This window comes from Neopsephotus bourkii, unplaced genomic scaffold, assembly GCF_033783945.1.
Source record: "Neopsephotus bourkii isolate Nb327-2 ecotype Australia unplaced genomic scaffold, CSIRO-AGI_Nbou_v1 NB_855, whole genome shotgun sequence".
Taxonomy (NCBI): Eukaryota; Metazoa; Chordata; class Aves; order Psittaciformes; family Psittacidae; genus Neopsephotus; species Neopsephotus bourkii.
In genome coordinates this window covers 1,569,426-1,585,295 of record NW_026901351.1, presented here as the reverse complement: position 1 = coordinate 1,585,295, position 15,870 = coordinate 1,569,426, and the positions used below count along the sequence as shown (strand labels likewise).

Below are 15,870 nucleotides of genomic sequence, written 5' to 3'. Positions count from 1 at the left end.
TTTCTGTAAAAGGCTTGCACTTGTTATCTAACTGTAAAGAAAGGGCTGATACTGAGAGCTTGGCATAGCTTGGTGCTACAAGAAAATAAATGGAGATAAGGCAGGCTGAGCAATACAGAGCTTAGCTAGCTGCTGAAACGAGATTGAAAAAAGCTGCTTTCCTCTGCTGGGTTTGGCTGGGTAATTTTCTACATAGTAGCTGTTGTGATACTGTGCTCCGGATTTCTGACCAAAATGGTGGTGCTAACACACACGTTTTCTGTGATTGCTGGTGCTTACACAGAGTCAAGGCCTTTTCTGCTTACACCTCCCCACCAGTGACTGAGCTGGGGATGCAGAAGCTAGGAGGGGACACAGCCCAGGACAGCTGACCCCAGCTGACCAAAGGATATCCCATACCATATGGTGTCATTGTTCAGCATATAAAGCTGGGTTAAGGAGAACGAAGAAGGGGGGATGTTTTCAGTGATGGCATTTTTCAGCATATAAAGCTGGGTTAAGGAGAACGAAGAAGGGGGGATGTTTGCAGTGATGGCATTTGTCTCCCAAGTCACCATTACATGTAATGGAGCCCTGCTCTCCTGGAGATGGCTGAACACCTGCCTGACCATGGGAAGTGGTGAATGAATTCCTTGTTCTGCTTTGCTTGTACACACAGCTTTTGCTTTACCTGTTAAGCTGCCTTTATCTCAGCCCATGAGTTTTCTCACTTTTACCCTTGTGATTCTCTTACCCTATCCCACTCACTCAGGGAGCAAGTCATCACTGTGTGGGGTGCAGCTGCTAGCCCACAACAGCAGTTACCACTTCCAAAGTCCTTATAGATGTGAAAAGGCAGGCTGTGGTCTCATGCAACAGTAGTTTTATTCTTTCTTGTACTGGTAAATGATAGTAACAAAACCCAAAACACAGCAATGTTTTGTATGTAAACACTTGAAACAGTTTTATTTTTTAAAAAATCATTTGTACAGTTGGATCATACAGTGTTCTGTACACCTTAAATTAAAAGCCTCCAGCTTTTAAAAATGCCACCCAGTACAAAAGTGCTAATGTAAAACTGTAGTGTTTATGCATATAAACCAGCACTACACATTGCTAAATATCACTCTAAATAGTCTCTTCACCAGTGTCAATGAGTGGAGTAGAGATGGAAGATCAGGCTTCATGGTGTTGAAGGGCTTCCTTCTTCCCCTTACAGTTCAGTTTTCAGGAGCTTCAGTGCTTTCTGCATATTTGAATACACTAGAAATTAAATATTCATAGATGTTATTTTTGATGCAGCTTCCTCTGCCAGCAACTACAAATACTGTAGAGAATATGTCACTGTTACCTAAGCTTTTGGTCATATGCATATTGCTATACAGATTCTGATGCACTGTGCTCTTCCAAGTGTTTTGTGAATGTCATCTGTTTAATTTTAACTGGTGAGAATATACATCTGTTAATGCAAATACACAGGCGTTTGCAGAGCTGAGGTGGGAGCTGTGCAGCAGTGAGGGAGGGCTCTAGCTAACAGCTCTTCCTATTCCCAGAGGGTTTCCTGGCCTGGCAGGGCTTCTGTGCCAGGATTCTCACTGTTGCTTACAGTGAGCACTGCTGAATTATGCAAGTTCCTACTGACGTATGCTTGCTTTCAAAACAGATAGATGTTTAAGGCTCTGGGGCTCTGCCACCATTCTCTTCACCTCACTGAGCTTAAGTCTAGCACCCTGTTTAATTTTAATCCTAGTTAGCTGTCATTCAGCAAGTGCTGACTGCGAGAGTCTGTGATGTCTGGTGTTATTCCTTGTCACGTGAAAAATGTGACTGCTTTCAGCATACCTCAGAGTGTTTCAGAATATGTCAGAATACAGTACTTACACAATGAAATGTCAGAGGGCTCGTATGCGTAAAGACGGTTTGAGTATCTCCCAGTAATATCTGCTCTCACAGTCAGGGAAGGATCTGGAAAATAAGGATGAGAAATGCTGCAGAGGACAAATTAACTTTCAAGCAGAAGATAAACCTTTCTGTGCCTCTGCTTACTTCCTAAACATTTCTGCAGGACCCATCCACTTCCACTAGCAACCAAGAGATCGTTCTACAAAGTCACTGACATTTCTGTTTTAAATGTTTGTAGGTTGATGAAGAGGGGAATAGATTTAATTCTGATCAGGTTGATCAGCATGGCACCCTGTGCTACTGCATAGAACCTGGAGTAATTCTGCGAACTGAGGCTGCTTTCAGGCTACAAATGTTACTAAAAAAGAAATAATTAAGGAAGAGATAATGTGAGTTGCTTTGGTCTGTTGAAAAGGGGCATCATGACCTAGGGTTATAAAGGTATGTGTTAATGATGCATGTGTGCAGTATGGGAGGCTGCAGACCTGTTCTGAGAGAGGGTATAGTTGAATGCATGCATGGCCTCTAACACCTCTCCAAAATGCAAATGCTTTGGGGGGGTTCTGTGCATGTTAGGGGAGCTTAGAACTGAACACTGAGCTTTGAAATTCAGCCCCTGAAGCACTGCTATTCCTGCAATGTCCAAGGTTGTGTTGCAAAAAACAATCTGTCAGGTTTACAGTATTTCTAGAGATAGGAGGGTGAGCAAGGCTGAGCCAGTGCCCATTCTATGGCATCATGTCATTTCGATGGAAGGAATTACATCATTCATGGAATCCCTGAGGGAGGAATGCTGGAACTGTGAAGCTAGTGACCCAGCTGTATTGCTTTGAAGTCTGATGCAACAAAACCAACCAGAAATTTCATCTTTCCCATGGAATAAATTAATAAGACTGCAGGTTTGAGATGCATGGCACAGCAAGGGCTTTGACCCCAGATAAGCTTTCATGCTTGAGGTACTCACCTATGAACAAAATCCGAGGGACATACTGGCCATCAGGGGAAAGATTCTTGTCTGTGGTTTCATACTTAAGGAAAACAAAGAAAGTTCCCAGTCAAGGAGGGCATAAATACTTTTTTTCCTTCATTGTACTTTGTCTTACGAAATACACCTCAAATAACTTTGCTGTTTAAGACATTCACTGTCTGAGTGCAATCTTTTAACAGCTGGAGTTGCAAATTGGTAACAACAGCTCACATTATTAGGAAACCTTAAATTCCCTCATATTTTTAGTTTATGATAGCTACAGGTGAAAGAGACTTGCTACTAAATCTGTTATGCTTCAGCAGTAGCCAGTTTCCTAGCCATTAAACTGACTAATTATATCTAGAGGAGCCATAATTAACATTAGAACTTTGTTGCATTCACTCACTGAAGTGTAACTGGGAAACTTACCACAAGGTTCAGGAGAATGAATTTTTCAGCCAGTTTCTGTATGTCTTTGTGTTCAGCAAAGACCTTCTTGAGGGCTGGAATGGAAACAAATGGGAATAAAAATTAAAAATATGCCCCTGAGGTCTATTCTTCTTGAAAAAGAAATTCAAACAACATGATGGAATCAAAGTGAGAATTCCCAGTTTACAGTTACAGCGAAAGGAGATTTTTCATTCCACTGGAAAATGATAAACTCATTCATATTCTGTGATAAAGAGTAATTATAATGGTACAAAATGTCTCTTCTTCCTTCAGATAGTGCCCCTCACTCTCAAATTTGTCAGCTTAAGCTTGAATTTGAGCATTTGACCCTCTAAGTGCTATTCTACTACTGCTGTTCCTGGCTCCAGTTCTTAAGGCACTACCAATACAGCGTGTAAGACTGCAGCCTGAAATGCTTGAAAGGATTTTAATGCTTGGTCAAATATCCTTCTGCATCCATGGCAAAGGTCTTGCCTCGTGGGTCAGCTTGCAGGAAGAAGGGCCCTCAGGTAAGTTCAGAAACAGTGGGAAAAGAGCAGTCCCGCTTCCCAGAAATCACGCAAGAACTCAGTGTCCAGCCTAGTATGGTTTAGTCCCTGGCCAGATTCAGTTGCAGTCATCAGTGATCTAGAGAGCTGAGTATGTCCTTTCCAATACATTGTGGTTCACTACTGGTCTTGTTATTGGTTTTGGCTGATCGTGACACCGAACAAAACCACATTTGTTACAGGTCAAAACCTGCTGACCTCTGCTTGTTTCTGTATCCATTCTGTATCACGTTAACACTGAACTACCATTTTTATTTTACTTCTGGACATCAGAAAAATACCTATGTGGGACAGTGTCTTGAAGAACGCTCCAAGTTAGTATTTCACTAAGCCACCAGAATGGTGGCTGCTGATATTTTTTAAGCAGCAGTTATCCAGAAACCAAAAACCTGATGATTTTGTTAATTCTATTTCTGTGCAAAGGGATTACCTTGGCTGTGCGGGCAGTCATCCAGGTGGTGGATAATCATCAGGGGCTTGTTGCTGGAAAAGAAGAGCCCTCATTAGGGGATGGGGAGGCAGAAGGGAGTTCAGGGGGATGTGGGGTGCGGAGTGGGGCACAGTACCCGTGCTTGGCACGAAAGAGGGCTTCCTCGTAAGTCTGTGTCCAGATGAGCTGGTCTCCCCAGCCTGCAGGGGAAGAACAAGCAGCATGTTTTAAGCAGGGCCACGGATTCAAAATAATGACTAAAGGGGGAAGGGGTACTAGGAAATACTAGAAAATGTATTTGCAGAATGAGTGGCAAGAAAATTAACGTAGTGGAACTGCAGAGGAGTCAAAACTTCAGCAAACCGCACCTCTTTTGTGTGTGCATGTGGGTGGGTTTTTTGTTTGTTTTATTTTTACCTCTGGAGAGTGTCTGAGGCAGTTTGGGTTTAGCAGTAGTCTCCTTTGTCTCCTTCTTGCCCGCATCCTTTGCCAGAGCACAGGAAATGGCAATGAGCAGCAGGAACATGGACATGTAACTCTTCTCCATGGTTGCTCCTGGGAACAGAAGAGAGAAAAGTGATGAGGCCATGCCTCCCAGGCTAGTGCTTGCTTTGAGGCACACAGCAGATAAGGACTTCAGAGCAGCAGCAGCAGCAGGTCGAGTCACAGGTATGCAGCTGGGTGAGTCAGGGCTGAAACAAAGTGCTCCAGGCAGGGGCCTGGGCTTGGGGAAACAGCAAGGCAGTGTGCTTAGCAAATTGCCAGGAAGTACCTGCCTGCTTTCTCCTGCCCTGTTCGTGCCCTTGGGCTCTGGTCCTTTGAAGATGCACATGTTTGTGTTAGTTTTTCTCTCTTCTTTTTACACATAATGAACTTGCTCAGTAAAACAACTGAGCTTTGGAAATTCCAAAAGTAATTGCAGGTGCTAGTAAGTTCCCAGTCCTACCCAGTGTTACAGTAACCTAGCAGCAGGTGCTGAAAAATTAGCTTGTCCAGCTCTTCTTCCATTTTGCAGTAGGAGCAGCTCAAATGGGAAGTCAGAATGGTCAAGTTAGCTTGTACAGTGAGACACTGTCATAGGCACAGCTTAATGCTGCTGTTGAAACTTCTGACCTGGTCTTCCCCCTTAAAAGCATGATCTAATCCTTAAAACCAGTAGAATCTATCATAAAGAGTGTGTGTGGGGGGAGGGTTCTGTATGAAACAGTGAGCACTGAAATGGAGTTTGCTGGTGTAAGCAACACCAAGCAGAGAGTTTTTCCTGAGCCAGACTCTGGGGCATGGGAATGAGACATGTCAGCTCCTCAGTGTTTCAGCTGGGATGTTTCTCTGATGGGGGAAAATACTTCAGCAACATGACCCTGTATTTTCTCATTAGATTTCCTCCTAGAAACTAGAACACCAATGTAATGAGTACAGCAAGAAAAGCTACGATATTTCCAAAGCCATACAGAAAACTCAAACTATTAATGCAAACTGCAACAGGCTGACAGTTTTTAAAATTCAGACAATGAAAATTAAACTCTAGGGAAACAGCATTTTCTGGGTAGGAACTGCAGGAGGAAATGTAAAATGAGTTCCCGTCAGAGGTACAGCACTCTTTGCTACTGGGATGTCCAGTAGACTTCAAACATCCACAGAGTCATTGTTTTAAGGTCATGAAATAAGACTATTGCAGGAGACTGGCTTTCTGCCCTAAGAAAGGTCTTCTTGCCAAGGAAGAAAATTGTATAAAGTAAATTAAACCCAGTGGATTTTCAGGGTTGCCTCAAGAGTTGTTTTGGCCAGAGCTGTAGAGTGGAAATAATGCTTCTTTAAAAGAAAAAGAGAAAGAACTTATGGAACAACCAGGAAATAGAAGACCAGGTAAATTTTATGCTGTTGCTGATCCAGAAAGCAGAAAGCAGAGGAACATTAGACCTGCTCTTTAAAACTTTCCTTCTAGAAGGCTATGTGCACTCTTCTAAGTTTTCTACTTTCCCCCCTAAAACCTTCCTCTCCTGGTTCTTTTAACCTGCAAAGCCAGAATCTCCCTGCACAGTTGTTTTTCATAGCAAGCTGTGCTGAACTGTGCCTACTTTGCTGCAGTTCCTTTCTTTCTATGGGTCGGCCACCCAGTTCCAGGTAACCCTAGCTCAAAGCTCCCCATTACTTTCTAAAGCAGTAAGCATGCTCCACCTTACCTTGTTTACTCTCCCAGATGCTTGCCCCTGTGAGAAGGTGATTCTGGTTACAGTGTGAATGCTGCCGATCCTACTGCCTATTTATGCACCTTCACACACCCAACTCCACCCACAGGCTTTGGACTTGAATACTACTTACAAAGAACTAAACTTTCAACTTTTTTTCCCTACCAAAACACTCAGGGTTAATTTTGTAATTAAATAACATCACATTTTCTTGTCGGAAGTTGCAGCTGGAGCCCACAGAAGTTTCTATAGACTTTTGGGACATTTATTGGAAGGTGCTTTTCAAAGACTGGCAAAGATCCAAGTCCAGGTAAGCTTAAATCAGACTCCTGATTTGCCTGAAGACTGATTTGTCTTTTCTTGATTGGTTGAAAAACCAATTTGGGTCATTGTTCTTTTAGTCCTTTGAAAAAGTTAAATTGATGACTTGGAGCTTTAGATTTTAATTAGATAATTAACTATACACATTCTATAGATATGAGTGTATATGTGCGCTTATAACAGCACATAGGAAAACTGTAGTAAAGCCTAAAAGTTTACAAAGATCACCACAAAAAGCAATGTGCTCAGAAGCTGTAACAATGAACTGTGTTTGTAAGTGGAGGTCTAAATAAATATTTAATTCAAATTCTATGCTTATATGCTTAGTTCTGTAGGCATTTATTTTTAACTACAACACGAAAATCAACCGTTTTAGGTTTCAGATACAGTGCAACGCTCAGGAAAACAAGACCTTTTTAGGTGGCTGGCAGGCCATCCCTCCTGTTGTACTGACTGCAGATGGCCCTTCCTCAGAGGTCAGTGCGATGCTGTCCTCTGTTATATATGTTGAAACTACAGCATGTTCTCCTTGGTGCATGCCTCATATATTTCAGTGAGATTAAAATCACATGTTCATGGCCAGCAAGCACTTAACATTACTCAGTTGGGTAGATGAAATCCATCAGATACGAATTTCCCTGTTTGAAATTCACAGTGCTCTCTGATGTCTGCTAACACCACCCATTTCTTTATGAATATCCTGAAGAGAATGTGGTTCTTTGGGTCATGCTTTGTTGTTTTGTTTGGGTTTTTTTTTTTTAATCTTTCATAAATAGTAATTGGGAAAACAAATTGCAAAAGCAAGATGGTGAACTGAAGCAAAAGAAAAATATTGCTGTTCCTCACAAACGTACAGTAGTGCTGTGCTTTGTTTAGATGCTTTACATGTTTGAAGGGTGAAACCAAAGCTCTCGAGATCAGTCATTTTAATTCCTATTTTTGTGTTTTTTATAATAAATTATGTTTTCCTGATATAGAAATTAAATGGGAAAGTTTGCATATGAATTCCTGCAACTCCTCCCGCACTTCTCCCTGAAGATTCAGAGATGTATTTTGTTAGCTTCTATATTGTGTATCCAAATCACATCCATGCGGATTTTATTCTAAAACATATTCCGAAAAAGTTTCCAAGATCTGCATTTAGAATTGGGAACACTCGCTTTGCACGATCAGGTTACAGCCTGTAAATGTAGGAGTCAAACATTAGGTACCCATTTCTCAAATCTTGGTCTCAGCTCAAGCAATTCATAACTGTGATTTAACATGCTTTTGCTGACTGTCTTCTCAGGTCACACCTAGTAGCATTTGGTAGTTTTAAAGCCTGTAGCAGAAGCTCTGTTTGCTCTTTGGTGATGTGAAGAGGTGAGGAGCACGTAGGCTCCCACTCACATGCTTTTTAAAAAAAATTGGATTTTGTCTAAAATATATCCTTGAAACTAAGCCCCCACCTGCCCCTTGGCTCCTGCTTTAGATGTATTTCCATTTAACCTGCACCTTTGCTTTCTCCTGTTTTCAGGAGATGCACTTAGCTTATTCCCACATAGCTTTGTGTTGAATTGTTTCCTGTAGGAAACTCAGTAATTCAAATACAGCTACTCACAGGGACTTCCCTGTCAGCTCAAACCTGGTGATCTCAATGGAGTTGTTGAACATGTCTCCAAACTATCCTTGTGCCTTGTTAATGAAGGGAGGGGAGCTCAGCCTTTCCCACAGCTCCTTGCTTTGGTCCTGAGACTGGACCCAGCCTCTGAGTTAGCTTCTGCCTGTTTATCAGGGGCTATTTTCTCTTTCCCAGTGACTAACTCCTGCAGGAATTGCCCCAGGAGAGCTTGGAACAAAATAGGACAATCACAGAAGGTCTTTTGCTATAAAGATCTGGTAGACTCCATTTACCATTAATATTTAGTATCTTTACAAAATTAGTAATTGGATTTTTCTTTTGATTTTAATTTCTCTGGTCTGGATCTTCATTATGTTACACAGAAATGTCTGTGTTGCATATGCTGGTGGAAAAAAGAATTACATTGTAATTGAAATCCTGATTTAAAAAGCCAGGTTAGATGTGTCTTTGAGTAAGCTGGTCTAGTGGAAGGTGTCATGGCAGAGGGGTTGGAATTAGTTGATCTTTAACGTCCCTTCCAACCCAAACCAGTCTGTGATTCTATGAAATCAGCACAGTATCAGGGCAATGATGTTACAGGTGTTTTGAAATAATTTTCTGAAGTGCTTTGGTTTTCCTTGTGTTTTGTAGCACATACTATTTAGGATTCAGCCATTTCTCCTAATTTAATCACAAACATGTGCTTCCAAGTCTTGTGATCTGCTGCTCAGAATAAATAGGAAAATTTGACATTAGAGGAGTAAAAGTAATGAATAAAATGTATAGTCATTCCCACACGAGAAATACTCTCAGTAAAAGCTGGAGACAGCCATATCTGGGAGTCACCGAGCTCCCAGTGCTGTTAAAGTAGTAGTAGGTTGTATGATGTGGTGGTTGAAAGTAGAATGTGTTAGTTTGAGAACTGTCAAACTTCCTTTGTCAATGCTTTAACCACATTAACTGCATAATAATTTTTTATCGTCTGAAAGCTGCTTGGGTGCAATTTGGCTGATAATTTTTCTGGAAAGAATCCCAACCCAAAATTTAAGACAACTCTGACACCTATGTCAGATTTAATTTGCCCCGCAAGTAATTGAAGCCTTTGTCTTGAGGATTATGGGTAGGTGCTTTCTGGATTGGGGTATGGCAGTCACTCCTGTCAAGACTGTTTCTTTTTGTATAATAGTAATATATGCTGGAGCAGGTACCAGACCCCAGATACCTCACTTCCCAACTTACTTGTTCATCTGTTTGGCAAGAAAGTGATTTTTCTCAGATTAGCAAAATCAGGAAATGTTTGCTAATTCATGCAAGTGGAAAGCACTGCTAAAGAACAGACTAGGAAGGACTTGATATTTTATATGTGGCCCAGACATTCCCCTGAGAGTTGGAGGATCATGGTTCAACCATTCTCCTGTCTACCCTATTTTCAGTACAAAGCCACATTTCAATGCGAAGCTGCAAAGTCAAAAGTTCAGCATATTTCTGCTGCTGAACACTTAAAGCTGGTAACTGGAGCTCAGGAAAATCTGATGATTTGTCTTGAAAGATGTGATTTCCCAGAACATGTCAGCCCAACACTTTCCTCTTTTTTTGTTGAATGAATGACTCAATTAACTTGCAGTACTTGCAGTTTATGGCAAAATTTTTCAAATTGGATAGCAGAAGAGATGGTTAGGATTTAAAATATGACATTCTGATTCTTTGATCACTGCTTTCAGAGCAAAACAGCAACCCATCAGGATTTTGAGACCTCTAAAAGCATTCTTTTCCACTTGCCTGTGCATGTTTACAATACAAATCACCACTACTTGATGTAAATTGACAGGCTGGCAAAAAAAGCATGGAGCATCCTTTACATAGCTTTGGATAAAGGTGGGGATTTATCATGTAACTAGTTCTTATATTATACACTGGTTTGAGCTGTGAAGTACTAGGATGTCTGGAAGGCATTTCCAAATGACATGTTTTAAAATCAGTAAGTCATTTGAACACCAATAGTAAGTATACTTATCGTTGCATTGTTTAATAGCTTTTTTCCCAATGGTAAGAAAACTACCATGCTCTTGTTACACCAAGGAGTGTCAGGGTTTTCAGCATATGTGGGACTTAAATTGCTCAGCTTGTGTTTGGTAAGAGAAGGCTTGATTCTGACAACATTTAGATTTAACTTTGAAATGTTTTGTTCAATCAAAACAAGGGAGGCAGTGAATGAGTGAAGAGGGATTCTTTGAGAGGGATTGGAAAGCTGAGGGTGTTTCACACACTGCAGAGGAGACTGTTTATCTGGTTTTCTTAACTGGGTAAGTTGGGTATTATTTGCAAGGCTTCATGCCTGAAATTCTTGTGTTTAACTTAAGTAAATGTATTTTGATTGACTGAAATGACCAACTGTGTTTAAATCCAGAAGATTTGCTGTGTTCCAGGATTAAAGACAATGACCCCTCCCGTATCTGAATAACTGATACTCAGTTTTGAGTATTGCTTGAAATCTGTAAGCCAGCAGTTTCCTGTTTTTAATATACTGTAATATATGAGGATGGTGGGAAGACCTTTGTGATTTGGACAGCTTAGTTTTGTATTTAGTATCATATGGATAATGGCATGAAGATTCAAACTTTGTTGAACTAATTCTTGGAAACCTGAGAGTGAAGTTGTCCTTTCGTCTCTCTGGGTAACATGTACCAGTGCTACACTATCGTCTGCATAAGAATGATTTTCCTAATGTCTACTGTCATCCTCCCAGACTACAGCTCATGGAAAAGTTTGAATCCTTCATCTTTGTAGCACCCGTTCAAGTAGTTTCAGGCTGCTATTACGTAGTACCTTATCCTCCTTTTCAAGAGATTGGACAAGCCCAGCCAGCATCTTGAATTTTAGTAGAGAAAGTCAGTTATGGCAATAGACAGAATGTAGAATACTGTACTTGGGGGTAAGGGGAAAGAGAAAACTCTCCCCCTATAAAGGGGTAGTTCCTAATGTTGAATGTGTTCTGAAGGCTTCTCACTGCCATTCTTGTCTGCAAATACAGACATAATATACTTCCTTTTGTTACGCAGTATCTTAATGACATATTGTAGACCACTTCTTTTCCTTCTCATTGCATAAAGTCATTCTGTTTTACAATGCCTCAAACTTCACCTTTTCCTTAGTGTTTTGGGTTTAGGTTGACTATGTTCTATGCTATGGTGATGTTCTGGATCCCAAAATAATATTTTATTTGCCAATATAACAGAAATGTGAGGGACAGAAACCTTTAAAAGGTCTTTACCAAGATCACCTTTAAAGATCTATGTAGAGCTAAAAATCCTTACATAGTCTCAATAGAATTCTTCCTCTTTTTTCATTCCATGATTCTGTGAATATAAAGTTTTGCTGAATTTTCAGCAAAACCCCACTTACTTAAAAAATAGCACATCTCACAGGGATGAGAATCTTTCTGTTTCTTTGCAGACTAACATTTTACTGCTAATAATCTCTTAGCACATGTTATCAGTAAACTAATTTCTTGCAAAGAATGTGTTTGTGCAGGAAGCTGTCACAGGAGCAGCATTAATGATGGTGGCTTCTCACAGATCATCTGTCTTGAAAGAACTGAGCTGTTTTCTTAAGGAACATGTCGCAACACATTGTCATTGCATGAGAGAAGATACACTTTCCCATAGCTTCCCTGCAGAAAAACTGATAACGTATGGACTAACTAAGAGGAGAGTGATATGGACTGCCAGGCGCAAAGGGTTGTGATTAGCAATACACGAGTTGGATGCCAGTCACTAGTGGTGTACCCCAAGGTCCATAATAGGGTCAGTATTATTTAACATCTTCATTAGTGGATGGAAAGAGTGCACCCTCAACAAGTCTGCAGGTAATACAAAGCTGTGAGAAGTGGTTCAAGGCCAGGCTGGACAGAGTCTTGGGTGACATGGTTTGGTGTGTGGTGTCCCTGCCCATGAAAGGCGGGTTAGAACTAAATGATCTTAAGGTGCTTTCCAACCCTAACTATTCTATAATTGTATGATACCATGCAGAGGGACCTTGACAGGTTGGAGAAATGAACCACATGAACTTCAACAAAGGTTGATACAAAGTCGTGCACCTGGGGAGGCACCATGACATGCTGGGGTTCCTGGCTGGGACTGTTCAGCCTGCAGAAGAGATGGTTCAGGGGGATCTCATCAATGTGTATAAATACCTGATGTAGGCGAAGTAAAGAAGACAAAGCCAAATTTCTCTGACATCATGTGGCAGGTTGAGAGGCAACGGGCCCAAGCTGAAATTTAGGAAATCCCATGTAAATGAAAGATAAAACTTTTTTTTTGATAATGTGAAGATAACTGAAGACTATAACAAGCTGTCCATAAAAGTTGTGGAATCTCCATCCTTGAACATATTCAAAACACAACTGGCTACAACCCTAAGCAACCTGCAGTAGGTAAACCTTCTTTGACGAGGGGTCTTGGACTACACAGTCTGCACAGATGCCTTCTAAATCCAACGGTTCTGTTATTTTGTAATTCTACATATGTAGCATATATGAAAGAAGGTTAAATAGTTCAAAGGCAAAGTTATAATTGAACCCAGACATATCCCACTCTGTGCTACTGCTGACTGTTACTATAGCTAAATTAATAGAAAGATGCCATACTGAGGTCACAGATTAGGATGTTTTTGCTGGAACAGTAATGAATGGTTATTAACTTTGACCCAAGATGTGCTCATGTTTCACCACTGTGTGGTCATGCACCTTGACTATACAGTTGTAATACCCCTAGCAGAATAGTTAGCTGGCTATTTAAGCCAGTTAAGGCAACGTGTACTTAAAGTCTTGTTTAAATGTTATGGCCTGGAAATGGTAAGCACACTCCTGCAGGTGGTGACACTAAATAAGCAGTATCAGTCACAGGGAGCTGATAGGAGAATGGGTGTTCCCACCCTCCTGCTGGCCCAGTTCCAGCCATTATCATGACAATAACGTGGTTCTATCTTTGCATTAAATGCTCAGTGCATCTTAAAACTACGTTAGCTGGCATAAGCAATACTATCCCGAGTCTTGTGAAATACTTTGTTGATAGTGGTCCAAGGGCTGTAATAAGCTTCAGCTAAGCTTAACACAGAGACTTGGAAGCTGGAACAGAGCACCCAGCTCTCATTTCCCTCTCCCCTCATAAGGTCATTCCAGCAGCTGAGAATGGCTGGAATAGAAGTGAGCTTAAGCAATGTGGCCTTTTTTCATATGGTTGTTTTCTGTATCCAGTTGTACCATTTAGAGATTCCCTGGGAGTCAGGGAATTCCCATATAGTCGAGTCACAAGTAGCATAATCTCTGTATGCCAATAAAACTGGGTGGAAAAGATGGAGATTGGAGTGTGATCTGAAAGCAGGCCACTGAAAACTTCATGAAGTCATGAATATGTAAAATAGAGTGGTCTGTTAGGTGCTATTTCTGCTTTTAAGCTGTCTGAATGCAGAAGATGGAATAAGGTGTCATTTCTCGTTTTCTGTTGAAAGACCTGTAGCTATCCTCCCTTGGCTGAGTTTTCAGAGTTCAGTGTGTTAAGTCATTACAAACACCAGCAGGTTGGGGCATCAGTTCCTGTACTTCTATTTTATACCATGCAGCTGCTGGAGGTGCAGAGCAAACAGGCAGCTGGTGGAGCACTGCCTGTGACCAGCAGCATGCTGCATTCTGCACATGTTGCTGGGCATAAATAACCTGGGGCCAGTTGGTAACACCCACCTGCTTTCCTGGTTTCTAGCACAGATGGAGGTATATAAATCAGCAACAGGCAGAATGAGGGAAATGGCTGTGTTTGCTTGGTCAGTGTGAAGCTCTGGTGTCTGCTACTTTGGTGTATTGACTATCAGTGCTGACATCCAAGTTGCTAATCCAATACAGAGTGCTGCTCCCTCCCCTGACTGTAGGTTTTGAATGTCAAATACCTTACTAAAGACCTGAGTGAACTGAAGAGAAAGAATAGCAGTCAGGTAGGTGATGTCAGTTGCTTAGAGAGAAACAATCTGCCCATACTCTTCAGTAATATGTGGCTATGTGGGTGCCACATGCCAACAGACCATAGGCATGGGAGCCTGTAAGTATTACTATTATTTTAATTAAAGGCTTATATGGTAGGTGTTACTTTCACCTGTTTCATATGATCTTTCATATGATCAAATAATAAAAACCTGTAAATAGCTGTCAGGCTGTACTGTCTGTTCTAGCACTCTATATTTTCTATTTTAAAATCCTAAAAAGAATTGGCAGAGATGTCACCTAAAAATGATTTGTGGTTTGAGGTGAGCTCTGTGTGGGCACTTGGATGTTAAACATGTCGTACCTGTGTGTGTGTGAAGCGGTTCTCTACGGTTAGGAGCCAGGATCTCTGGCATGGTATCCTATAAAATCTTTACATTCCTTTTTTAGAAGAAAATGACAGTCTATCAGATGGGAATCCAGCTCAGGGTACCTGCATTGTTTTGAGAGATGTTCATTATACCCAGGTTTCTTCTTTCTCTTGACCAATAAGATTGTCACACCTGTATTTCCTTGTAAACTTCCTGGTTGCTGTGTGCAATATATCAGCATCTACTTTGCTTGACTTTGTGTCTCATGTAGGTATTATACAGAACCAGTCCCACTTTCTGCTCTTACTGTCCTGGCTCAGTCCATAAAACAGACAACATTCTTATAACTGGTTAATTAAAGTAGAGTCATCAAAAAGCCTAAGAACTGAGGTAAGCAGTAGTAGGCTGCATCTTGAACTATGAGACCCTCCTTCTGGTGATTGACATTGCTATGTCAATGAAACTTAAGCATGAGTGCACTATAGGAATTTTCCAATTGTCTCTCTGAGGCAGTCAGGTTTTGAAATAAACCCACCCCATTTCTTCTGTTAAATACAGGAAATGTAGGAATACAAAACTTCTGATGCAAGTAGCTTTACCTTTTAACTGTTTCAGTTCCAGGCTGTAAGGATTTCTGGGAGCTGTCATATTGTTTGAATCCATCAGGATGAGGGTGGACCTCTAGCACCTGTGCTGTGGAAATGTGTTGTGCTGCACACTCAGTGAGGTGCTCTGTAGAAGCCAGTGGGACCATTTGCTGTATGTGGATTTGGCTAGCAGAGCTTGTGTCTGACTTACAGTCTTTTTAGTTCCTTCTGACTTTGGAAATGAGGAGAAAAAAAGAGTTTAATTTAACTTTTTTTGTTTGTTTTCCAGGTAACTGACGCATACTTTGGAAGACTAAAGATATTCAAACTTGTTAATGTTAAAAGATTAAAGATGTTCATTCAAGATGTAAAGAAATGTTAAATTTAGAGAAGTGTGGGGGAAATGAAAATAGTGTTTTATGTTTACAGATAATTTCAATTGTAGAGAAAAATTACTATTTTTATTGCATAATCATGAGGTTTTTTTGCTGTCATTATCATTGCTCTTGGAAAGGAGAATGACTCCTTTAGCTCTGCAGCATATGAATCTATTAG

General features: G+C 40.9%; 1 protein-coding gene across 1 annotated transcript; it reads right to left on the bottom strand.

The window, feature by feature from the left end:
• Nucleotides 1-917: 917 nt before the first annotated feature.
• Nucleotides 918-6,592, bottom strand: AGR2 (anterior gradient 2, protein disulphide isomerase family member). The gene is made up of 8 exons (XM_061356438.1): nucleotides 6,460-6,592; nucleotides 4,694-4,831; nucleotides 4,413-4,476; nucleotides 4,277-4,329; nucleotides 3,278-3,351; nucleotides 2,846-2,909; nucleotides 1,861-1,944; nucleotides 918-1,242 (listed from the first exon to the last, which is right to left on the bottom strand). The coding sequence occupies exons 2-8, from the start codon at nucleotides 4,821-4,823 to the stop codon at nucleotides 1,193-1,195; spliced, it is 519 nt and encodes a 172-aa protein (XP_061212422.1). The 5' UTR covers nucleotides 4,824-4,831; nucleotides 6,460-6,592; the 3' UTR covers nucleotides 918-1,192.
• Between the last annotated feature and the right edge of the window lie 9,278 nt (nucleotides 6,593-15,870).